Source organism: Gekko japonicus, unplaced genomic scaffold (assembly GCF_001447785.1).
Source record: "Gekko japonicus isolate JY-2015 unplaced genomic scaffold, Gekko_japonicus_V1.1 scaffold375, whole genome shotgun sequence".
Taxonomy (NCBI): Eukaryota; Metazoa; Chordata; class Lepidosauria; order Squamata; family Gekkonidae; genus Gekko; species Gekko japonicus.
Genome location: NW_015173134.1, coordinates 157,580 through 182,841, shown reverse-complemented (window position 1 = coordinate 182,841; position 25,262 = coordinate 157,580). Strand labels below are relative to the sequence as shown.

At 45.1% G+C, this 25,262-nt stretch overlaps 1 protein-coding gene across 1 annotated transcript in view; it reads right to left on the bottom strand.

The window, feature by feature from the left end:
• STK39 (serine/threonine kinase 39) overlaps positions 1-25,262 on the bottom strand; it is a 176,883-nt gene that overhangs the window by 2,812 nt on the left and 148,809 nt on the right. The window contains 2 exon segments of the mRNA XM_015422180.1: positions 5,755-5,819; positions 23,522-23,590. Coding sequence (XP_015277666.1) covers positions 5,755-5,819; positions 23,522-23,590 — 134 coding nt within the window.

The following is a 25,262-nucleotide window of genomic DNA, read 5'->3' as shown; positions in this document are numbered from 1 at the left end:
TGCACATTTTCTGCTAGAAACCGTGTTAGTTCCATGCAGTTTGATTACTTTTTACAGGTAGGAGCTAGAAAATGAAGAAACAGTTTTATTGGTAGAACATTTTAAAAAACCACATCTAGTGCAGCCTGTTCAGGATATATATTGGTTATGATGCTCAACGTTTGCTGCAACAGATGTGCTCTGTTTGGTCTTCTGGTATTTTAATTCCTTTTATGCATAAATGGAAATAGTAATTTACATATTACAACAGAAAGTTTTGCAATAAAGTGCTGGAAGGAGCCATCTATCAGAGGTTTAAGACCTTTCATTGCTATTTAGTGGCTCACCACCTCCCCATCGGGCAAGAGTTTGTAGGACTCCATTTGGAAGATGTACTCCCAATTAATGTTTCATTAATACGGCAGCACATTTTCCCCTGAAGACCCACAAAAGGAAAACAGCCATACAGGTTACATATTTTCAGTCCACCGCCTCTTCTTCACCCCTTGCCACCTCAAAACACTGTGTCGAATCCTATGAACTGCCAGCAAAATGCCTTTTTAACTTGCATTCCACAAACTTTTGTACAAACTCCTGCATTAGTGCTTGCATGAATCTTTTTTGCAACAGCTTGATGTGATGTGTGATGGGACAGGGTAAGTTCCACCTCTCCCTCAGAGTGACCAATGAGAGCGAACAGAATGCTGGGGAGAGGGTTGGAAAACGGCAGTTAAGAAGAGCAGTTGGAGTTGGCAACTTAAGAGCTGGGGGCAGGGGGTGGGGGGAGTCAAATGTCTGACTGAGTGGAACTATGCAGAACAGCTGCTTAGAGCAGGCGAAATATAGTCAGTTTGTAAGGGAAGGATCCCCTTTGCAGGAATGGGATCTCAGTTCAGAAGTTCAATGGAAGCGAAACATTATTACTTACGCCTCACTTTCCTCAGTATTATGTTCCTACCATCAATAAAAGGTGACCTGTTTTGTTAATGCTATGGACTGCGTGTCTAAGGAAAAGATGCACACACACACAATTTTAAATTCTCAGACTAAACCTATATTAGGATATGAATAAACACTGGCAGCGTGTGAATGGAACAGTGTTTGAGCCCCAATCCCAACAACTGGGTAAGGGCTTGTTATTAAAGGGGGCTGGGCTACCCTGTCTGTGTATGTCTTTGTGCATGAGAGGACCTGAGATGTGCAGTGCTCATGGCTCTCTGTATATTTTAAAAGAGACAAGAAGGATAGCAAGGGTGGCCAGTGTAACGACCTGATCTAGGCATGACCCAAAACCTGAGGGGGGGGGCAGGCTTAAGAGAGTGTGTGAGTGGAGAAGGGGCATCACAATGACTAAACGGAGGCTATCGTACTTTGGTCACAGTATGAGAGGACAAGTGTCACTAGAAAAGACAATAAGGCTAGGAAAAGTTGAAGACAGCAGGAAAAGAGGAAGACCCGACATGCGAGAGGGATTGACTCTATCAAGGAAGCCGCAGCCCTCAGTTTGCAAGACCTGAGCAAGGCTGTTAACAGCAGGAAGTTTTGGAGGTCATTAATTCATAGGGTCGCCATAAGTCAAAAGTGACTTGACAACACTTAACACACACACACATATACAGAACATCAGTTAGCAAAAAGGGGGGCAACTTGTGTTTGCATTTACTGCAGTTCACTGTTGGCGGGATCTAGCTCGGACGACTCCATCACAAACTGTTTCACCAGCAGAGGCTACGGAGGACACAGAGGCAAGGGAGGGAGCGAGGGCAAGGATGAAGAATGATGACACAAACCAGATTGGGGAAAAACTGACCGCAGCTTTTATTGAATTCAACCGCAGGAGCACTGGTGCAGCATGGGGACAGATCCTGTATCAGGTGACCTACTTGCTGCGTGATGGACCCCGTCCCCACAGCCCACCTGCTGGGGAGAAACTGCAGAGTGGCAAGCTCTGGGATCCACATGGGGGCAAGCTGCTGTGTGGCTCTCTTGCCACCTGGTGGTTACAGCCAGCCAGCAGCCCCCAAGCTGGGCATACCGCTCAATGGCACCCCCCAAAACCCTTTAAAGGAGTCCCCAAAACAGGTGAGGCAGGCACACAAGCACAGCCTCTCCCCCCCAAATGGATCCGTCCCAATGTCTAAGCCACCCAAACAAGCTGTGATAAACGTGCAGTGACACAAAAGAAGAAGGTATACCGAAACACAACTTGTAACAACTGAAAATGAAGGGAGGGTGGGAGGGAGAGCCGGAACCAACTGATGGTGAGGCACCAGCGGCAGCCCGATTAAATAGGGAAGGGGTGGACCAGAGTGAGAACTCGGTACTCCAGGTCTTCCTGGAGCTCCGCCCCTCCCCGGCTGGCCCAGTGAAAAGGTGATTGGTTAGCCCTGGGCTGCTGCAGGGATTTCCCCCCTCCGAGCTCCACGCGGCTGGCTCAGATCCAGCAAAAAGGTCTCCCTCTGCTTGCTCCCAGCACTGGGCCACAAATGCCGCCTCTTGGTAAGTCAGGGCCATTGCATCTCTGCACTCGTATTGGAAAGCTGCAATTGCTAAGGCAACTGGTTCAATATCAAAGCCTCACATTTATTTCTAGTAATCTGAATCCACGCTATCTAAGTTATTTCTGCAGCACACCAATTACAATTATGGTTTACTGGCTCTGTCAGATTACTGAAACACTGCCTGGCCATGCGTGGCCACTGGTGTGTTGATGGCTTTGCTCATTGGAGTCATTCTGGAATCATTTCCCATTGTGTTGACCAACTGCCCATTTATCTTCCATGACTCATGCTTCCTTTCCACCCCAAAGAGATCACAGTAACTCAGCTCTACCGGAAAGCTTCATTAGAACACTGCTTGGGGTCCATTTTAAATTCATGTACATGGTGAGACTGTGTTGTCAGAGAGCAATATAATCGTTCTCAACTCAAAGATTCCCAATTCTGCTTCTTATAAAATGTAACACTGAAAAGGTAGTGTCACAGCAAGAATCCTTTCCTATACAACATTCAAAGGAAGCAAAGGAATGGAGCACCAAGAGAACTCTCAGGTTTTGTTGAAAGAAAGAGAAAATCCCATTACTACGTCTACTCCTCTTCCAAACTGAAGCGGAACATTCTGACCTCTAACTTCATCGGAGCCAAGGGCACTGTTTCTTCTTTGTATGTACTAAGTTCTTCCATGGAGGTCAATGCCACAATAAATTCAACACATCAGAGATGCATCTGAACACTGTTCGCCAGTTACAAGTGTTGGTATTAATGTTCTCAACACATGCTGATTAAAAGAAAGGATAAATGTCTCCAATATTGAAATGAAAGTCATAAAGAAACCCCAGAGGTAACATGTTGTACTGTTAGCAGTCAGACCCCTCCTCTCGCAGAGGGGCAGTTTATAGCTAGAATAACCATAAAATATCACCTCAAAATTCATAAGCACAGGACATTGGATGGCCCAAAATGAAACAAACTGGATGCCAGTCAGGAACAAGTTGGGACAAGTAGTTTAGAAGTGTGAGTAAGAGCAGCTGATTGTCTACTGCCACCTCCACACCCCAGAGAGATACATAATTTAGGACAATGGGTCTTTCAGGCTCTATTGACTCATACTTGGACTAACCCCATCAACACCCAGCCTTACTACCCTTGTGCCCACTTACCTTAATTAGGTCACAGTTATTCAACACTTAATTCTGTTCGTCTAACCCATTAGCCTTCCTGCCCGGTACTTGCAGGGTCATCAAGCCTCTCCCACACCTTTGTCCATCTCAGAAGAGCCCATTAAGTTATTGTTTTACTGGCAAATCAACCTGCCCAAGGGTACATTTTGCTCTATATCTGGAGCACCCTGCTTCCCAGCAGAGTGTGTGTGTGTGTGTGTGTGTGTGTGTGTGTGACTGTGTGTCTTAGATTCCTCTCATACCCCCACTCTTGTGGGTCTTCTTCTGCAACACAAAACACTGGCTGTTTTTCTCTCTAACTCTGCTGCTTCCATGGACCTCTTCAAGATTGGTAAATACTACCCTTCCCTAAAAAGCTTTCCCATTTCCTCCCTGTTTTTCCTTAGTTAGCTCTTACATGTGTTTTTGGTGTGTGTATGTTGTCCATTTCTATTTTCTTTTTTTATAAAAATCTTTCCTGTTAAACATATGTCTGGTTTATTTTAAAAGTTCTTTTAAGAGAAAAATCCTGGTATACATACATGGAGAATCCCAGTTACCCCCTCTCGGTCTGTCTCCTTAAAGCTAATTCCCCCAACTAATTAGGAGACTACCTATTTGGGTAACACTACTGTTTCATAAGACTTCATACTTTGATCAACAACTTACAAGCAAAAGTAACTCCTTTCTAAGCCCATTGACTCTGATAAAGTTATAAGGAAGTAATTCTGCTTAGGACTGTACTGCTAACAAACTAGAAAGTTCATTTCATAGGTCACCGTGTGTGTGTATGCGTATGTGTATTAAGTATGAGCAATGCAATCAAGGTTTTATCAGGAAAGTTATGAGATAATAATACAACAGTTATATTTTGAAGCCATTTTGGCTCTGGTACATTGCTAAAAAGGAAAAAGATTATGAAAGGTTGCCTTTTGTTCAAATAACATGCCAGACTGCTTGAACTAGAAGCTGCATTAGACTTCCTACAATATCTTAAATAGCCAATTATATTGAGGTCCTGGAGTTTTGCAATTTTATTTAAATTACACACATTCATCAGTCAAAAGAGAGGTTATCAGCTAAACGCTATCTGGCTGACAACACAAATGTTGCATTTGTCATATTTCTATGCTGCCTTGATAACTGGAAGGGTCTCAGAGCTGCTGCTTGTGATGTGGGTGACTCTTAGGACCAAACCAGATGTTATGTTTAACACATGATCACCACAGGCACTTCGAGCAGGACATCAGCTGCGAGTTCCCTGTGAGAACTCTATTGTGAAGCACCACAGGGCCCAATTTGGAACAGAACTACTGCGCAGGGGAAGAAGCACTTCATCCTTCTCCCTGTATTATTTTCTTAACCCCAAATGGCCCCAGGGGACATTACTTGCTTTGTGGGGGAGTTGTACATGCAAGTGTTCAGTGTACATACAGCCCCACTGGGGCAAATAACAGTACCTGAGACTTTTCATGTTTGGAAAATGGCATGGGGAAGCTGAAGCTCCTCCCCCCCTGCAATTCCGGTCCACACTGGGTCCCTGAAGCAATTCAGAACTGAGTTCCTACAGGGAACTCGCAGCTGCCATCTGTCTACAAATCCCCATGAGGATATATCTGGCCTTTACACAACATGCAGTACCTTCTGCAGTTCCTAGACACAGAGCTGTTTACAGAAGGATGGCCTAGAGGCCAACTCCCCTCCCCCACATACACACATCAATTTTTGCTCTCTCAAGAAAATAAACTATTGTAGACCAATTGGCGTAAATGGTCCCAATGTGAAAACCTTGCCTATGGCCATTCAATAAACTTGAGGCATCAGCAGTCAAGAGCAGCTGTTAAGCTTGTGGATGTACAATACATGCCAGGCATTACAAGCGCAGCACACTCTGTTTTGCAAATTATTCTTTTCAGCAAGCAAATTAAAAAAAAACACACAGGCCATTAAAACACGGGTTTCTGCTTCAGACTGTGCAGTGTAATAAAATGCTGAAAAGGTCAATGCTCAATACAGAAAGGTGACTAATAAAACATCAGAAGAAAAGCCGGCTCAAAAAACTAGTAATTATGTTCTATTTACTAATATTATTTTGTTGCCAACGTTGCTTTACTTACCAGCTTAAAGGTTAACGTTTTCAAGGCCTTGGGGTCATCTACTATTTTTTGTAAATTAGCAGCAACTGTAGAAAACAAAACATAAACAGAAATAAAATACACATTAAATAACATGATATAATCAATAACTGAAGGCCTTTATTCATGAGTAGCAGAATGATGGCATATCTCTGTAAGATATTGATAAAGATGACAGCCCTAAGAATTATTCAACCATACTTCAGGGGAAGGGAGCGATTAGAAATAGCCAGTTTTATTTTCTTGGATTCCTTGAAAGGTTTTTTCCTTCATAAGGGAACACTAGAGAACACCAGATCAAAATTCAAAATAATTTTGCCTTCTGTTCCAACTTTTTCCACAGGCATTCCTCTCCTGGAATCTGTCCACAGCATGGAGATCTTTCCATCGTCTCTACGCCTATAAAGGTAAAGGTAAAGGTTCCCTTGCTCGAAAGCCAGTCGAGTCCGACTCTAGGGTTGTGGTGCTCATCTCCGTTTCAAAGCCGAAGAGCCAGCGCTGTCCGAAGACGTTTCCGTGGTCAAGTGGCCAGCATGACTAAACACCAAGGCGCACGGAACACTGTTACCTTCCCACTGAAGTGGTCCCTATTTATCTACTTGCAATTTCTTGCTTTCGAACTGCTAGGTTGGCAGGAGCTGGAACTAGAGACGGGATCTCACTCCGTCATGCGGCACACTCGGGTCTCGAACTGCTGAACTACTGACCTTCCACAGCCTGCAGTTCAGCGTCTTAACCACTTGAGCCACCGCAGCTCCTCTACGCCTGTACCCACTCCTAAAAAGATTATGATAATTTAAAAGCCGCTTCTACCCTGGATATTCAGCCATTAGACACTTTACCTGACATGGCAAACCTAGTAGAGCATAATTTAAAATGTTTAACCCAGAAAACCAATATCTTCTTTAGGAATACAGCTCAGGAAAACTAAGCCATATGACAGTCTTGAAAAGTAGTGGAAACTTATGAAAAATAAATGTTGACAGAGGAAAAATTACAAAACAATTGACCTTTTCCACTGAGAGGAAGGTGGAACCTTGATGTCGTAGTTAGAGAGGGAGACCCTGGGTCAAATCCGTACTGGACCACAAAAGGTCACTAGGTAACCTTGGGCCAGTCATTCCCTCTCAAGCCTAACCCACCTCTTGGGGATGTCGTTGTGAGGAAAAAATTGAGGGACCTGCTAGATATGGGTGCAACTATTGAACCCATGATGAATACAAAATAAGACACCTTCAGGTAAGACTACATGTAATTCTAGATTTATTATGAAGGTCTGAAGCACTGTCACACTTGATTTCAAAACTATTACAAAAATTAAAACAACAGTATTAAAAGCAGCAGCAGCAGATAATCAATCCTTAAACAGATGGAGAGACTGAAGAAGAACCTTAAAATATGTCTTAACAACAAACTTGCTTTTAAATCCTATCTGCTAATAACAGAATTGAACGGGGAGTGGCCGTGACCAACTTCCGGGTCAGCAGCCAGTACCCAGTGCTCGCTGCCTGCCCGCTCAAAATTTGAATATTTTTACTCTTTCCAACGCAAAAAAAAAATTATTTTGAAAGATGGCGCCTAAAGGTGGTAAGAAGGGGAAACAGAAAGGAGAAAGTGTTTTGTGTTTAACAGAGTTTTCCCCAGTTACAGACGCACATCTGCAATGCTGGGGAGGGGCGAGCTAATGGCTGAAGAGAGTCCGCTTACTACAATTTTTTCAATGCAGGCGCTAACCAAACAATGTCAGGAACTGAGAAACGATATTACAGAAATGCTGAAACCAGCGTTTCAACATACGGACGAGTTAGAAGCGCTTCATAAACAGACAAATCAAAAGGTAGAGAAAGCTCTCAAGAAATTTACTGAGCTCGAAAGTCAATTACCTGTGAGAACCTGTGATGCCTGGGCATGGGAACGTATTTTGTATTTGGATTATTGTAGTTGTGAGTTGTGCCTAAAGTTCAAGGGGTTTAAATCAAACATTGAAGCTGAAACAGAGCTGAATATATTTATGGTGACTTGGTTAGCGGGAACTTTAATCCTTGAAGCTGGTGTTACACCCCTTCTACAGAGAGCTTATCGTGTCAGTAAGGTATGTGATAAATCTACTTCCTCATTATATACTAGAGATATACTGGTAGAATTTAAGGACTTTCGAACACAGCAGAGGATCTTTGCAGAGGCTAGAGAGTGAGGCAGTCTTGACTTAGGGACTTGAAGATTCAAGTTTTTCCAGCTCCCCCCCCCCCGATTTTTTTTTTTAAGATTAGAAGAGATCTTAAAAACAACACTGCTCATCTGCAGGATTTAGGAATAAGGTATCATTGGCTCCATACGGGAAAGCTGTGAGTCCAACACAGCTCAATCTCTTACACTGCCTATGACTCAGCCTCAGATGAACTAATGCTGGCCACCTTAAATTCTTCTCCTTCTGAATCACGAGAAAATAGAGCTGGCAAAAGGAAAGAATACTCTCCTCTTACACCAGTCAAAGCAACTTGAGTCTGTACTCCTGAAGACCATGAAGATTTTGAAGAGAGTTCGGACTCTGTTTAAAAATAGGATTTGGGTAATATGAAATATATATATATATTGATGCTACAAGAGCGGTGGGACTGTGGCAAGTGTCTGGGTAAGTTCCCCCAAGGTTTAATTGGTCCTTGGAAGGAGGGATTTTTTTTCTCCCTCCTGACCCTTGAGGACTCCTAGGACTGAGTTAATTATTTTCAGAATAATTTAGTTCAGAGATTAATTTGATAATATATTGTAAATCTATTATAATGAGCTAAGATAGTTTGAGAATCTTATAAGCATTATCATGTAATAATTTTGGGAGAAGAAAGAAGATGAAGAAGATATGAAGATTAAGCGTGCAAGTTAAGTTTTTCATAATATTAACGATTTTGGTGGTGTTAAATTATAACATTCTTTCTTCAATAAAACAAAATGCAACCCCCCCCCCCCCAAAAAAAAAACCAAACCCACAGAGTTGAACTAGACATTTGGGGCAAACTGCAGACAGCACTGGACTTCTGTGACTGAAACCAAAAGAATTGTTTGGTTTTAAGAAGCTGCTGGAGGAAGGTAAGGAGAGATGTGCATCAGGACTGCAGTACTTAAGGGAGGAGAGAATTTAACTCCCCCCCCCCCCGCTCTTTCTCCAGTTGAAAGCACCCCTCCTCTCACATTACTTTCAGCTCTCATGAATGTCCGTCTTTCCTGTCAATAAGGGCATTTATGCTCTCTGACTTTGTTTATCTAATGAAAAATATTTCTATTCTGCCATATTTCCTTGGATGTAAGAAGCTAGCAGTGTGACTACAAGTTGCAGAATACAAAACATAAAATGCAATCAACAAATAAAAATAATGCAGTATACATCATATTTCACAAGTGGTCACACCACAGACTTATATAAAGGCATCATCATCATCAATTGTCACAGTCAGATATTTGACCGGTAGATGCTGGTCTGCAATTCAAAATCTAGCCACCCTCTTGGGAATTGCAGAGGTTATCTTCCTAAGATTCTTGCTGTTCCAAGCAACACTGTCTTCTGGAGCTGAGCTGATGTTATCTGGTCAATGGCCAGAGAGTCCAGGTGTTTCTTGAAACTTCTAGGCACTCCTTCAAGGACTCCAATGACAACTGGCATGATGATCACCTTCTTCTCCCAGAGGTGCTCTAACTCAGCTTGTAGGTCTTGGTATTTCGTGATCTTCTCCTGGTCTTTCTTTTCTATTCTGTTGTCCCCTGGGATTGCAACGTCAATTATCCAAACCCTATGTCATGATCTGTGTAGGCCTCTGGAGATCTGTGCAGGACTGCGCCTAGTGAGGCCTAAGAGACCTGCCTGGGAGTGGGAAGCAGACAATCCCCACAAGGCTTTGCGCGCCAGCTGTAACCAATGGAGGTCAATGAATTCTCTGAGGAGATTGTTTATATACTTGGTGGTCAGTTAAACTGTGTTCTTTTCCTCTCTGCGGTGTTTGCCTCTCACAGAGCTAAGCTCAGGACAGTGGTCTGGAAGAAAGATCCCTCACTGGGGACAGTGAGTACAGGCAGAAGTCTGGCATAATAGAGCTGTAGGACTTGAGTAGTAACAGTTAAGGAGTAACAGGTAACTGCATTAGTTTTGTGTTTCTTTTGGCCTTTCAATACTGTTATGTATTTTAAAGCACCTTGTCTTGTCTTGTTTTTCCCCTGCCCAGTACTGTAATAATAAACCCTTTTTGTTTAATTGTTTCTCTGCCTGGTCATCACGCTTACGTTTCTCAGGTACAAAGGGGCAATTTGAAGGGGCTTGGGAGGGTATCCTGGGCCTTCTCAAAGAACCTAAGTCCAGGGTGGTGGCAGCAAAAGGTGGCAACCCGCTGGGGTCATGACACCCTATTTCTCATTTTTTCTACAATTGTGATATCAGGGGTATTATGATCCAGGTGTTTATCTGTCTGAATCTTTGTTTCCTTGTTCTCCTTGGAAAATTCCTTGTTTGATATGAACTGTTTCAATTTCTTCTCCATTCACTATCAACCTGGTGCTCCATTTATTCATTGAATTTTTGATAAGCATTATTACAGTTTTGCTGATGCCTATAGTTTCTTGTGCTTTCAGGATCCATGTATGAAGGAGTGAATCAAATACCTTCTTGTAATCAATCCAAGAAACATTTAGGTTGGTTTTCCACCTTTTTTTTCGTAAGACCATGTTATCGATCAGTTAACTGATCTTTAGTGCCTCGTGGTTTTTGGAAAATTCCTTCTTGTTCATGAGGTAGGATTGACTTGAGCTGTAGATATTCTTGAATGGAATTGGTCACAATTCCTGTCAGTAGCTTAAAAATTGTTGGGAGGCAGGTAATGGGATGGAAGTTGCTTGGCACTGCTCCTTTCTATTTGTTCTCCAGGATGAGAATGTCCCACCAGCTGTTATCCAATCTTCTACTGCTTTGGGATGGAGCACATCATTATGCTGTCGCATCAAACGTGGATGAAGACTTGCCCACTTTTTAAGCCAATAACTGTGAGCTTCATCTCTCCCATGCGCTATCCAGTTTTTCACTTTCTTCAGTTGTTTTTGCAGACTTTTGAGTATTATTGGGAGATCCTTCATTTGATTTCCTTTTAGCAATCATCATCATCAGTCTGTGGGAGGCTGAGTGAGCAACTGAAGGGTGTGCATAAACCTTTCCACTAGCAGGTTTCCTTCAATTCTAAGCCCCTTCCTCAATTTTCTCTTTGGGGGCAAAACATACAGGGATCCATACTGCTTCCCTGTAGCTGAGAAAACAGCTGATATAAGGAAACAGCTAGAGGAGAAAGGGCTACCACCTCCCCTTACAGAAGCTGGCACCCCCCCCCCCCCCACACACAAACAGATCTTCTTTGCCTTTAAAGATTCAGGAAATTGTTACATGCCACTGCCTTCTAGCATCCAGTTTGGCCCTGTATTTCTTTCTTTCAGGCTGCTACTGAAAGATCTTTTGACAAAACCCTGCTACTGAATACCTATTGTATGTGTGGGAGCACAAACAAGAGAAGGGGGCAAAGGAACAGATAGGCAACTCACCCGGGTGGCTTTATCTAGCTAAGTATCAACTCTTAGTAAGGATATAAGAAAGTGAACAGACTCAAGGACAGAGCCATGATGTACAGAGACACGGAAAGCAACTCAGAAAGAGTCTTTTCAAAAAGCTGTGTTTAGCGATGACTTGTACCTTTGGCAACTGTTAATGCCTTTCCTTAGTTGTAGTTCACTTAACTCATGAATCATGGTGCATTGAGGAACAGGGTGGACAAGCTGCATAAAAGACATCTAAGTGCAACCTTCAACTAAATGAGTGTATTGAGAGACAGAGGTGTGGAAGACAGGGGAATAAATAAGCAAAGAAAAGAATGATGAAAGTAAAAATAAAATAAAATAAAAGGCAAGCCTTCAGAAGCTTTAGGATACTCTTGTGTGCTCAAACCACAAATGCCACTGCAAATTAGGGAGCGACTGTATGCAGGCACTTTGATCTTCCTGTTTTTAATATAAAGCAAAACAAGCAACTCCTACATGTTTTTGGGGGAAATGCAAAGTAAGTAACAAAATCAGCCTCCTTGGGATTCTTCAAAAGAAATAAACAGCTTAAAAAAAGAAGAAAGAGATGTCCTTAAGCAAGTTCATTCTTAGGCACCTGACTGACGTGACTGAACAACTGCAAGTGGTCTTTCTGCACCAACGAGAAATTATGTTCCAGGGTGCTGTTTTGTTTAACCTTCCACACTTTTCTTGGCAAAGTACATTGCATCAAGCCTCTCACACAATTTCTCCTTACTCAGTCTTACCAGAAATCCATTTCATAAAAGATTTTAGTGCCTCTCTTGCTTACTAAAGCAGGGACTTGCATCTTGGAGACCTAGGTTTGAATCGTAGGACCTCCTCTCTTGTCACCTCAATCTGACTCAGGTCTTTCAACACCCCTCCCGAAGTAAGCGGTTTTGGAGTGGGCAAGCACTTCTCATCTTCCACAGTGAAGACAGAGGCAAAAAATGCCTTCAGCTTCTCAGCCATTTCCCTATCATCCCTCACTACTACTTTTACCCCTTGGTCATCCAAGGGCCCCACTGCCTCCCTGCCTGCTTTCCTGCTTCTAATGTATTTGAAGAAAAACAGGTTGCTTACCAGTAACTGGTGATCTTCGAGTGGTCATCTGTGCATTCACACCAATGGGATCTAGTGCGCCTGCGCTGGATCTGCCAGTGCTGTAGCAAGCTCTTTTAACGGATTTTCGTGCCCAGCCCCTCTGGGCATGCTCAGGAGCCCCACTGCGCATGCCCAGAGGGACGGGCGCGGACATCCCGCCAGTTCCTACAAACTGCCGCATATCAACTCCTAATAAAACAGGTAGAAGAAGACAGCAGCGGGGCAGGAGGGCGGGTGGTGTGAATGCACAGATGACCACTCGAAGATTACCAGTTACTGGTAAGCAACCTGTTTATCTTATTCGTGGTCTCTGTGCTTCACACCAATGGGAGATTAGCGAGCAGTAGCCTACCTGGAGGTGGGTGCTGTCAGGTGTTTACTGCTTAGCCGATGATAAAATCTGACGTCCCATATTGTCACCGGTGGTTTTGCGGACGTCTAGGGCGTAGTGCCTGATGAAGGTATTAGGCGTGGCCCAGGTTGCGGCTTTGCAAATGTCTTGCAACTGGACTCCCTTCAGAAATGCAGTGGATGTCGCGACAGCCCTGGTGGAATGAGCCTGCACCGGGCCTGGTAACGGCTGTCTCGCCAGTAGGTAGCATAGTTGTATCTATGTAATTTATGAGAGCACCAAATTTTATGTTAGTAATCTGTTTTTATTATGCTATTGTATGCATATTTTAATTCCGGCATGGCCGCCTGTTAGCCGCCTCGAGCTGATTTTGGATGGGGCGGGATATAAATCCCAAAAATAAATAATAATAATAAATATATATTAGACCTATGATCCACTTGGATAGACGTTGGGCTGTGATGGGAGTGCCCACACGAGGTGTAGCGTATGAGACAAAAAGCTTTGACGTTTGTATGGTGGAGCGCGTCCTATTTAGATAAAAAAGGAGGGCCCACTTCACATCCAAATTATGCATTAGCCTGTCTTCCTGTGATTTCTGATCAGGATAGAAATCAGGGAGATAAACTTCAGACTGCAAATGGAATTCGGATACCACCTTGGCTAGGAAAGAGATGTCTGGCACCAGACAGACCCCATCCGGGAGGAAGGATAGATAAGGTAAAAAAGGATAGATAAGATAATGTCTGAAAGCCAGGAGTTCACCCACTCGCCTGGCAGAGGTAATGGCAACGAGGAATGCCATCTTCCACGCCAGGAGTTTAAGTTGACAGGTCGCGAGTGGTTCGAAGGGCCGTCTTGTCAACTGACGCAAGACCAAGGGAAGGTCCCATAAAGCGATTGGAGCTTTGACTGGAGGGTATAAACGTAGTAAACCTTTTAGGAAACGTTTGGTAACCGGATGCGAAAACAGAGTGCACCCATCTATTTGAACATGAAACACCGATAATGCGGCTAAATACACCTTCAACGAGGAGTGGGTAAGTCCCGAGTCAGCTAGGGATAGGATAAAAGTAAAAACCTTATTGAGGCCAGCAGTCGTGGCTGTAAAGGTGTCAGCGTCCAAAAAGGAACAGAAGCGTTTCCACTTGTAATCGTACGACTTATGTGTGGACGCTTTCCGAGAGCTCATGAGGACCTCAATCACACGAGACGAGAAGGCCGGGCCTGTATTCGCCACGCAGGCAGCTTTAGCTGCGGAAGATTGTGGTGGAGCACATGCGACTGAGACAGTTGGAGCAAGTCCGGCGACGGTCGGAATTGGTGATACATTCCGGCCGACAGTTCCAGGATTGTGGAGAACCACGGCTGCCTCGGCCACCAAGGCACTATCAGGATGACGTTTGCGTTTTCCTCGAGAATTTTCCTGACAACTCTGAGGAGTAGTGGCAGGGGGGAAAACATGTAGAGGAGTGAAGTGGACCATGGGTAAAGAAGGCCATCCCTGAGATATAAGGGGTCGCTGCCTCCTCGACTGCAGAAACGTTGACATTTGGCGTTGTCTCTGGTCGCAAAGACGTCCACTAGGGGACTTCCCCACCTGAGGAAGAGTGGAGACAGGTATGTGGGGTTTAGTCCCCATTCGTGTAGGCTGAGTCCCGAATGGCTGATTTGGTCCGCTTCCGTGTTCAGATGTCCTGGAATGTGAACGGCGATGAGGAATATATCGTGGGCGATACAGAAGTCCCACAGGGCAATGACGAGATTGCAGAGGCGTACCGATACTGTGCCTCCCTGTCTGCTGACATACGACAGAGCAGTCGTGTTGTCTGTTAGGATAGTGACACATTTTCCGGTGAGTAATGGGCGGAAACTGGTAACAGCGTGTCGTATGGCCATCAGCTTTAGATAGTTGATGTGACGACGACCAGTACGGTCGTCCCACGTCTCCTATGGATGAGCTCCCAATCCCTGCAAGGAAGCGTCCGTCGTGACCGTAACCTCTGGAGACGGAGAGTGGAAGGGGGCCCCGTGAAGAAGATTGGGTGGCAGGGTCCACCATTTCAAGGATTCCAGCACTACGGAAGGAGGGGACAGCACAACCTTATGTGGGTTCGTCGTCAAGTCGTAATTGCGGAGGAACCACAGTTGCAGCGGGCGTATCCTGAGATTCGCAAAGACCAGGACTGCCGTTGTGGATGCCATAAAACCAAGCAACCGCTGGACCTGGAAGGCCGTTGCTGACAGTTGGGTACGCACCAGGTTGGCCAGATTGATGATATCTGTGGCCCTGTCCTGAGGTAGGTACACCATGCACGAGGTGGAATCTAGGATGGCGCCGATGTATTGAATTCGCTGCATTGGACACAATTGGGACTTTGGATGATTGACCATGAGGCCAAGCGTGCCCAGAAGGGACAGAGCTTGTTCGACATTGGCGAGCAGTACCTGTCGTCATGAAGCCAACAGCAGCCAGTCGTCTATGTACGGGTAGACAGATATCCCTCTCAATCGTAGGAAGGCTGCAACGACAATCATCATTTTGTAAATACCCGTGGGGCGCTGGAAAGGCCGAAAGAAAGAGCCGTGTATTGGTAGTGGTGTTGACCAATTGCAAACCTGAGGTATTGGCGGTGGGAAGGGTGGATGGTGATATGGAAATATGCGTCCTGGAGGTCGACGGTGGCCATCCAGACACGATCTTGGAGCAACGGTAGAATTTGTTGTAGAGACACCATGCGGATGCGGTGGTAGGTTACAAATCTGTTCAGCTCTCTGAGGTCTAGAATGGGCCGAAGACCTCCGTCTCTTTTCGGAACTGTGAAGTATTGGGAATAGAATCCCGTCCCCTGGAGGGGAGATGGAACAGGTTCGATGGCTCCCTTTTGCAGAAGGAGGGACACCTCTTTGAGGAGAGGTGGAGAGGGTGGTGTAAAGACGACTGTAGGTGTATAGGGGGTGTGATCGAATTGGATCCTGTAGCCCCGGGTTAAGATGGAGAGAACCCACTCGTCCGAAGTGATGTGGCGCCAGGAACAGATGAAGGGAAATAAACGGGTTTGTGCTGACTCGGGAAGTCAAAAGCTCTGTTTCGATGACTTGGCCTGCTTGGTACGGGACGTTTGCTGGGAAGGGCCAGCCTTCGTTCTTTGGAAGGAAGGTTTTTGGCTACCGGAGTATGATCTAGGTCTCCATCTCGTATCTGGAGATTGACGCGATGTTGTGCCCCTTTGCCAAGGACGAGACCATGTTCGTGTTTTGTTTGGGTGTCGGGTTGTGGAAGAGATCCCTAGAGATCGAGAGGCCTTAATGCTCTTGTCTAGGTCCTGCAACGAGGATGCGTTAGTTGTGTGAAAAAGGCCCAGACCAACAAAGGGCATATCTTCGACTAATGAACGAGTGTCGAAAGGGAGAGAAGTACTTCTCAGCCATGAATGTCATCTAAGTGCCACCGCCAAAGCCATGGTCCGAGGAGGCTTCCAAGACATGCTTGGTCGTGGTTAGTTGTTGTTTGGCGACCACCATGCCTTCTTTCTGCAGCAGTTTGGCGGCATACAATTTGTCTTCAGGCAAATGTACCAGGAGATCGGACATCTGCTCCCACAGGGTATACTGGTACCGATTCATACATGCGAGGTAGTTTGATGCCTTCACAGCCAACGCTCCCGTTGAATAAAAACGGCGACCAAAAGCGTCTAACTTTTTACCTTCTCTGTCAGCAGGCGTTGAATGCGACTTTTTCGACTTTGACGATGAGGTGACAACTAATGAGTTAGGTTGTGGGTGGGAAAGTAGAAATTCTGCCTCAGGTTGCTGTATGCGATACATATGGTCTAATTTCTTAGTAGAGACGGGGGCGGACGACGGTTTTTGCCAAGGGGTTTTTGCAGCTTGTAGTAAGACGGATGACATGGGAAGTTCGACGACTGAGGACGTGTCCAGTTGGACAATATCATATAAGGAACCTGTAGATTGCGGATCCTTCTGGACAATTGACAATCCCAATGCATCGGCCATTCTTTTCATGAGGTCGGTGTATGTAGACAAGTTATCCGACGGGGATATTGGAAGATTTTGGAAAACTTCGGTATTGGGGGACGAGTTGTCTGGCGACGTTGGGGCCTCGGAAGGTTCGGTATCGGAATCAGACTCAGAGGGCTCGGAAGAATCAGATTCATCTGCCGGGGCAGGTAAAGGAGGTTGATGAGGGGCTGGTGCAGGCGGCTGGACTGGTGCAGCCGGTGTGTGCGCCAGATGTTTTCTAGGAGTAGGAAGAGGTTGGACGGTAGATGTTTCCGATGGTGGAACATTGTCTGGCTGGGGAGGACGAGAGACCGTAGATCGCCTCGGAGAACGAGACCTGTGGGAAGATCGACAGGAGTATCTGTCCCAGTCATTGTACCCCGCAGGGTTGAGCCAAGGCATAGGTGGATGGTAAGGACCATACAGGTAACGGAGTTGCCTCTCATCCCAAGACATCAGAGGTGGCATATACGACCTCGGGGAACGACTCCTCGACCTTGGACGTCGCGGCGAGAAATTTGAAGGAAGAGCATATGTGCCTCTTCTACAATCAAAGGCGTCGATATCGACAGACTCGGGCAATAAACAGGGAGGTCAATGCTCCGCACTGGATCTCGAGCGTCGATGCCGATGGCCGTCAGTGTCGGGCGGCTCTGAGACGATCGAAGCCAACGAGCTCGTTGGACCAAGGGAAAACTCCGCACCCAGCTGGTGACTTATGAGATCCGTTTGGTCGACATCGGACTAGGCCGTCTCCACCTGATGGTCTGGAGAATCTAGCACAAGTACCATAGCCTGTGACATGACCTGATTCTCCGGTATCGAAACAGTCGGTATCGAACCAGTCGGTATCGAAATAGTCGGCGGTGGCGGAGGCGGGAGGGCGGGAGCTGCTGGTACAGAGCCCAAGTCCTTCTTAGCATGCTCCGCAGCCTTGACTACCGTTTGCGGCGCCACCGCAGGCTTGGACTTCTTAGCCTTCTTAGCAGGAGTAGACGCTGTGGAAGGAACGTTTGGTACCTTAGATTTCGATCTGTCGGTATCGGAAATGGATTTAGCCTTCAACGTCGACTGTTTTGGCGCCGATGTGTCGGTAGCGGAAGACAGTCATAGACGAAGTAACCGGCGGGTCAGCCATAGGTTGGAGGGCTTTTTCCAGGAGGAAAACATTTAAGCGCGCTGCTCTATTCTTCCTGGTCTGATTGGAAAATTGAGCACAGTGCTCACAGGAGTCTGGATTGGGGGTTTCCCCCAGGCAGAAAATACAATACTTGTGACCGGAGGAGCCAATTTACTCCCGCAGCTTCTGCAGCGATTAAAAAATCCCCACTTCTTCGTTTTCCTAGTCTTTTTCTCCATAGACTGAGAGACGTTGAAAAGTCTAACTGGCAAGAAAGGGGGGGGGGCAATGGCCCAAAGGCCTGAGGTAAATTTACCTCAGACGACAAAAATCAAAAATTCTCCTTTTTTTTTTAAACGATGAGAGGAAAGGAAACTGAACTGAAACTGAGAGGGGGAAAAAAGAGCCAATCGCTAAAAAGCGACGAAAACAGCGATCCGACCAGACCGATCGAAGAAAGGGTCTGCTCAGCGCGGCGGTAAGAAAAGAACTGGCGGGATGTCCGCGCCTGTCCCTCTGGGCATGCGCAGTGGGGCTCCTGCGCATGCCCGGAGGGGCTGGGCGCGAAAATCTGTTAAAAGAGCTTGCTACAGCACCGGCAGATCCAGCGCAGGCGCACTAGATCACATTGGTGTGAAGCACAGAGACCACGAAGAAGATAGTTTTATTGTTGGTCTTTATGTTTTTCGCTATATGCTCCTCATATTCCCTTTTTGCCTGCCTGATCACAGACTTGTATTTTATTTGCCACAGCCTGTGTTCTCTTTTATCAGTCTCACTGAGACTAGCTTTCCACCGCTGAAAGGAATCCTTACCTTTTACAGCTTCCATTACTTTGTTTGTTAACCATGCAGGCTTTTTTCTATACCTCTTTGTGCCTTTCCTAACCTGCGGTATATATTTTTTCTGCGCTTCTAGGATTGTAGTTTTAAATAGTTTCCAAGTTGCATTCAATGAACTATGGTTGTGATTCCCACTAACAAAAGATATGCCTCTTCTCAACCAGTCTAAGTTTAAATAACGTTAAAGACCAAACTCTGTTGCTACTCATCCCTCTGCGCTTTGTATTTTTTTGTCCATTGAAGTATGGGCTCTCCATGATTGGAGAGATGAGAACCCTATGTACCAAAAGATATAAAAGATGGTTTGGAAGGTTATGGGAGACACTTAAGCTTAAATGTTCCAACTTGCTCTAAAAAGAGAGCTGTCCAATTCTAAGTGTTCCATTTCCCAAGACTATCCAATGAAACTGGGGGGGAGGGGTGTGTTTGTAAATCTAGGGATTCTTCCCAGGCAGGTTAGAACAACTAATAAACTAATAACCCAGATGTTTCTTTTTGGTTTTGATAAGAGATCAGGGAGGAAGAGTTTGACCCTCCTCTGTCTGAATGCAGATGTAGCATAAACTTTGCCATGTTTCCTTGAGCCACTTAAAATTATTTTACTAAAAACTGTTCCTTCACTGTGGAATATGTTTCTCTAAAGTACACTATATACGTTACAGTGAACGCATGAACATTTTGCATGGACATCTGTTTGTAAGAAAAACTAATAGATTTCAGTTTTTAAAAATTAAAACCTGGGGACTAGCACATAAACAAACGTGGGGATGAAAATGCATGATGTGCTAAATGCAGCATAAGAACTGCTCAAAATGCATACAAAGGAAAATCAAATGTACCCTGTCTGTTCCTGTTTTCTGAATCTAACCTGTAAAGGTATCACAGTGAGGGAGGGATAAATCCCTAACTTAGGAAGGCAGCTGCTTATGATTGATGACATTACAATGATTCATAGTGTTATCAGGTCCTTACCTTGATAAGATTGCAATCTAAAATTTTAATGTGAGATGTAGATACAAGGGCAAAAAGTAATGACTGTGAGCAAACTCTTGTTACAAATGCTCTTCAGGCTGTGGTTTTATTTTCTGGGGAAAGAGCGAAACGCAAGGTAATGTGTGCATGGGTCTGTACCTCTTGAGCCAGTTTGGTGTAGTGCGTAAGAGCATGGACTCTAATCTGGGAGAACCGGGTTTGATTCCCCACTCCGCCACATGCAGCCAGCTGGGTGACTTTGGGTCAGTCACAGTTCTCTCAGAGCTATTATCTCAAGAGCAGTTCTTGAAGAGCTCTCTCAGCTCCACCTACCTCACAGGGGGTCTGTTGTGGGGAGAGGAAGGGAAAGGAGATTGTAAACCACTCTGAGACTCCAAATGAAGGGCAGGGTATAAATCCAATCACTTATTCTCCATTCCGCCCCCCCCCCCCAAAAAAAAAAACCCTTACCCAATTTTCATCTTGAAGTAGTGTCTAATTAGAGCTCGGACACACTGAATTAGACTTGTGTTATTCAGGTGGTGAGGAACATTATTGATTAACATCACATAGGTAAGTGCAGGAACACATTACTTCTAAACAGCTCTCAATCCATACAATACTGTTTGTTGAAGAACACTAGAAACTTGACCTGCAACACAAGTGGTTGATTTAAACATCAAGCAGGGTGCCTGGGGAAAATCCCCACACACACACACACCGTTACATCCCTTTAACCTGCCCACTTTTGGGGCTTCCAGGATTTACCTTTAAAAATGTTACAGCGATATCGAATCTCACAAGGCTTTCACAGAACTCAGAGTTTTGTTTTCTCTCAAATTATAAACAGGCCGGATTTCTGCACGCTTCAGCTGAAAAGTGGAATGTAATTTATCAGCTGCTTTCAATCGGGTGGGGAGGGAGGGAGCAAGCTAATGGAATCAGTTCCTCTCTGCAAACAAGGTTAACCCAACTAATCTCTAAAGCCTTCCCTGTGTGAAACACCTATGGTGAGGGGGAGAGGGAAAGGAGAAGTGTCAATAAATCAAGATATGCACAGTGTGTGGCCTGCTGTTATTCCGCATATTTTACATACCCACTCCCCAAATCTGATTTGGCTTTTTAGTTTTCTGGTCACCAGGTCAAACTGAAGCTATGAAGAGATTTGTTTCCAACAAGTTTCGTTTTATCCGTTTAAAAACTTGGAACCCATTTTCATTTTAGCCAGAGATAGATTAATGGCTCCAAAATTGTTTAAATGTATCATTGCTGCTGCGGACCTAACTTCACGTTACTAAGATGTTATGGCATGTCCAGTTTTGCCTCGAGGACTTTGAATCAGAAGTGTGCTATGAGTTCCCCACTGGAAACCCAATTTGGATTGGGGCCACAGCACGCAGCACGCCTATGACTTCCCCCACACTGTTTTCCACACCTGAAATGGCTGGGAAGAGCGCTATTTGCCCAGTTGGGGAAACCTGTGTCTAAGTAAAAGAAATATACAAGCAAGCCAGAGCCGTGTCTGAGGTCGCTGAGGCTCGGGACAATGTCCTCACGTGGTCTTCATGTAGCAAAAAAGGCAAACCAAAACATGGTCCTACAATAAGGCCTACAAGAATGGACGGCTTCAAGAGGGAATGAGATAAGCATATGGAGCAGAGGTCCATCGGTGGCTATTAGCCACAAGGGATAGATAGGAACTCTCAGTCTGGGGCAAGTGATGCTCTGTATTCTTGGTGCTTGGGGGGGGGGGCAACAGTGGGAGGGCTCCTAGTGTCCTGGCCCCACTGCTGGACCTCCTGGTGGCACCTGGTATTTTTGGCCACTGTGTGATGGAGTGTTGGACTGGATGGGCTATTGGCCTGATCCAACATTGGCTACACATGGGACCCCTCAATGGGGCCAACAGCTCCCTCCCGCAGCCATTTCAAGTTGGGAAAATGACTTAAGTCTCCCTTCCCATTTGCCGCCATCCTGAACTGCCCCCCCCCCCAGTGCCTGGGAACTCAAGTCCAAATGTCTGATTGCAAGCACCCAAGTAGGATGTGAGCAAACATAATGTATAGTTAGGCACTGAGACACACCTTCTCTCATTCCATGGATAAAAGGGAGTCAACTTTCACACAGACTCTTCCACAAGGTAAGGTGTGGGCACAAGTTCTATCAAGAAGATTAAAAAAAAAAGAGGCATTAGCCAATTTATCCAAGGTTAAAGGGACTGGGAATAGGTCAACATGCTCTCTCCCTCAACTTCTGCCCGGAGTTAAAGCGAAGCTCTCCTCAAATCGTCTTCATATTGAGTTACTAAAGCAAAGGCTTTAGTTCCCTACCAAAGATAGAACCAATTTGGAACACACTGGGATCCTTCCCTTTTGAGTGACCTCCTCTGATGAGCTCTGCCTCCATATGTGAAGGGGCTACCCCCACTCTCATCTGCAGGCTGTCCTCCTAACATCTCTGGAGAAGCCCCCGGGATTGTGAAAAGCTCTGTGTGACCCTGAAGAAGTAATTTTATATTATGTTTACTGAAGTCACAGAAACTGGCTAGGCCAAAAGAAGTCACACTTCACCTCACAAGGCCCATTTCCTAAAAAAAAAAAGGTCTCATTTCAATAATTTACTGGGGAGATGGGAGAAATAGGAGAACGGAGATAATTATGAACAGAAACTTTTTTAAAAAAATTCCCCCCAGCTTGAGACTGGGGAAGGGGAGTTTAAGGAAATAATATACACCCCCTGTTCATCACTTTTTCTGCTTGCTGTCACCTGTTAGGGTAGTTCTGGCAGAGACAACATTGATGCTCCTTGCTGCTTATCAGGTGTCTGTCCCTCCTCCTTTTCACACATGATGCAGTAAGGAGCACAGGAAGCAATGTTTCTAGCACTGACTCTTCCTCAGACAACACCACATAACCAAATCTCACTGGCTGTGTGGCACACCATCATGAAGCCTTGCTTCGGCCATTTCATGAGGTAAGAGGAAGAGAAGAACGTGCTGTCAAGTAACAACCAATGCATGGTGACCCCATCCACAGGACATTCCAGGCAAGAGACAAGCAGAGGTGGTTTGCTATATTGCCTTCGTCCAAACAACAATCCCAGTCTACCTTGGTGGTCTCCCATCCAATCACTGACTGTAGCTGACGCAGCTCAGCTTCCAATTCTGATAAGCTCAGGCTAGGCTGGACTATTTGGGCTGCTTTCATAAGGTAAAGAAAGAAAAAACAGGGGGACCAAGCAGCAGCAGTGAGTAGCATTGCCACTGTGCAGGCACTATGCATCAGCTTGAAATCCTCTGAGAGAGGGGGAAAGACATCAAAATATCCCCTAAACGTACCACCCTTTCCACAGGCTGTGAAGCTGGAGGGGAAAGTTTTGACTCAGCACTGAACAAAAGGCTCAAAAAATAGTTTGCAAGGCATAGCTGGAGATAATGAACACCACAAGACACAAAAGCATTTTAAAATGAAACAGAATCGCAGTTATCATAAACACTGAATGGCAGGCAAAAATACTCTTTTTCCGCCTCACTAAAAGTACTGGCAGTAGGCTGCAGTAAAGAGTTTCAAGTATGTCCAATTTCTCTTAGAATGAGTTGCTGGTTCTCTTGTGAATAGAGGCAAGCAAAGGAAGATTCGCTAACAAGCACCCTTTTTGTGGAACAGCTGAAGAGAGGAGATGTGAGTGGGCCCTTATCCATTTACCGTATTGCGTAGTAGCAACAGCATAATTCCAAAATGAAATGTAATTTACCTATAACTACATCGTGGCCATCAACCAGCCCTGCAGAGAACAGCTCTTGAGATACGCCATCTGCTGTATCTGTGCAAAAATGTGAAATGAATATATATATGTATCAGTCATCGTAAAACTGGAAAAACAAAGCAAAAAGATATAAAACCAGGGCAGTTTGTTAAACAGAATATATCTAACCTATAAACACCCATCATCATTATGTGCTGCAGCCAAAAGATTCTTGGCTTAGTGATTCCACATGTTTCCCCTCTGTGGATAACCATAATTTTCAGCACAGGAGAACTTGGAAGATTAATCTTTTCATTCTTCATGAATCCTGTGAAGCTCATTCATTAGGCTGCCGGAATGCCTCCTCAGCTTAGAGATTCTTATTGCAGTGCAGGCAGTGATAGAAGAAGAACCTTGAAATAAACAGGGGGTGCTTGCCACAAATTCTTCTCTCTTTCCTCACTTTTTATGGGGTCTTAAATTCAACAGAAACATTAAGACCCATGCTCATGAATACTTTGGGAAACAAGCATGGGGGGGGAGGGGAGCCCACCTGAAACTTGTTCTGCATAAAATGTAGCATTGCATTTGGAATGGAAGGGACAGTGTCTATTTTTAAAAGATGCTCTACCAGAAGGGATGGGAGCTGGCCACAGGTGCCAATCAGTGTTTATAGCAGCTGTGTATTTTTAACTGGTTAGTTTCCCCCACCCCGGTCTGTGCAATCCTTTCACAGCTAGAGTATTTCAAGCAATCTCATCTGGAAAGAACATATTTCTGTATCATTTTGTCTACGTCCCTGTATTATTGTGACCAAAACCTGCCCCCATGTAACCTCTAAAGGAACACCAGGCTTGTGTAAAGGAGAAAACTGTGTGTACAACTGGATCTTTGGACACATTTTTTTTTTTTTTTTGCCACAGAAGTTCTGACAGCCAAGGAGAAAGACTGTTCTTTGGGTTAAAAGGCAGGCCAGTCTTGCTGGCTGTTAGAGTACCTCCATAATACCATAAGGAACCTTCATGATGTGAAGCTGGGGACACTAGAATTTATCATTAGTTATGGCTTACAAATCACATGAGGGAAGTTTCTCGCCATGAATTCTTGTTCTTGAGAGAAGAAAGTGGGTATTTCTCTCTCCCACTTACCACCTGGCCCAGTCATCTGCCTGGAAGGAGCATCATTCCTTCCAGGCAGATGATTGAGCCAAATGATAACTGGCTTCTCCACAGGAAGAGCATCTGTTCTCTCAGACAGACTGGAGAAAGCAAGAACACCACATTCCTGATGAGAAGAGGGGGACACTGATGGGATGTTGTGCCTAACTTAATTCCCACGCCTCTTTTGGTATAGTTCGACACAGATAAAGGCATGGGGACAGGAGCTGTTGAGACATGTTTCTGCCAGGTTCTTGTATCAGCCTGGGTTCTCCTGGGCATGCCTGGCAAATGCCAATCTCCTTCCCAATTATTCATTGTGCCATTAGTGCAAACCACCCAAGCTTTGTTCAGTGCCCAAGAAGCTCCTCATGAAAGTACCTTTGGGTCATGTGGACTAGAAGCCAGCCATGGGCAAAGTACCCTGAAGGGTTTGGAAGAGCTGAAATGGCACATACATTTCCTAAGACTGGAACAATTGTGTCCTAGCGGGGTCACTTACTAGAAGCCACCAAAGCTTCCATATGTTTTATATTATGCCTGCAGTTACAATTTCTGCATAGCAACCACTTACTGATATGCCACAATAAATC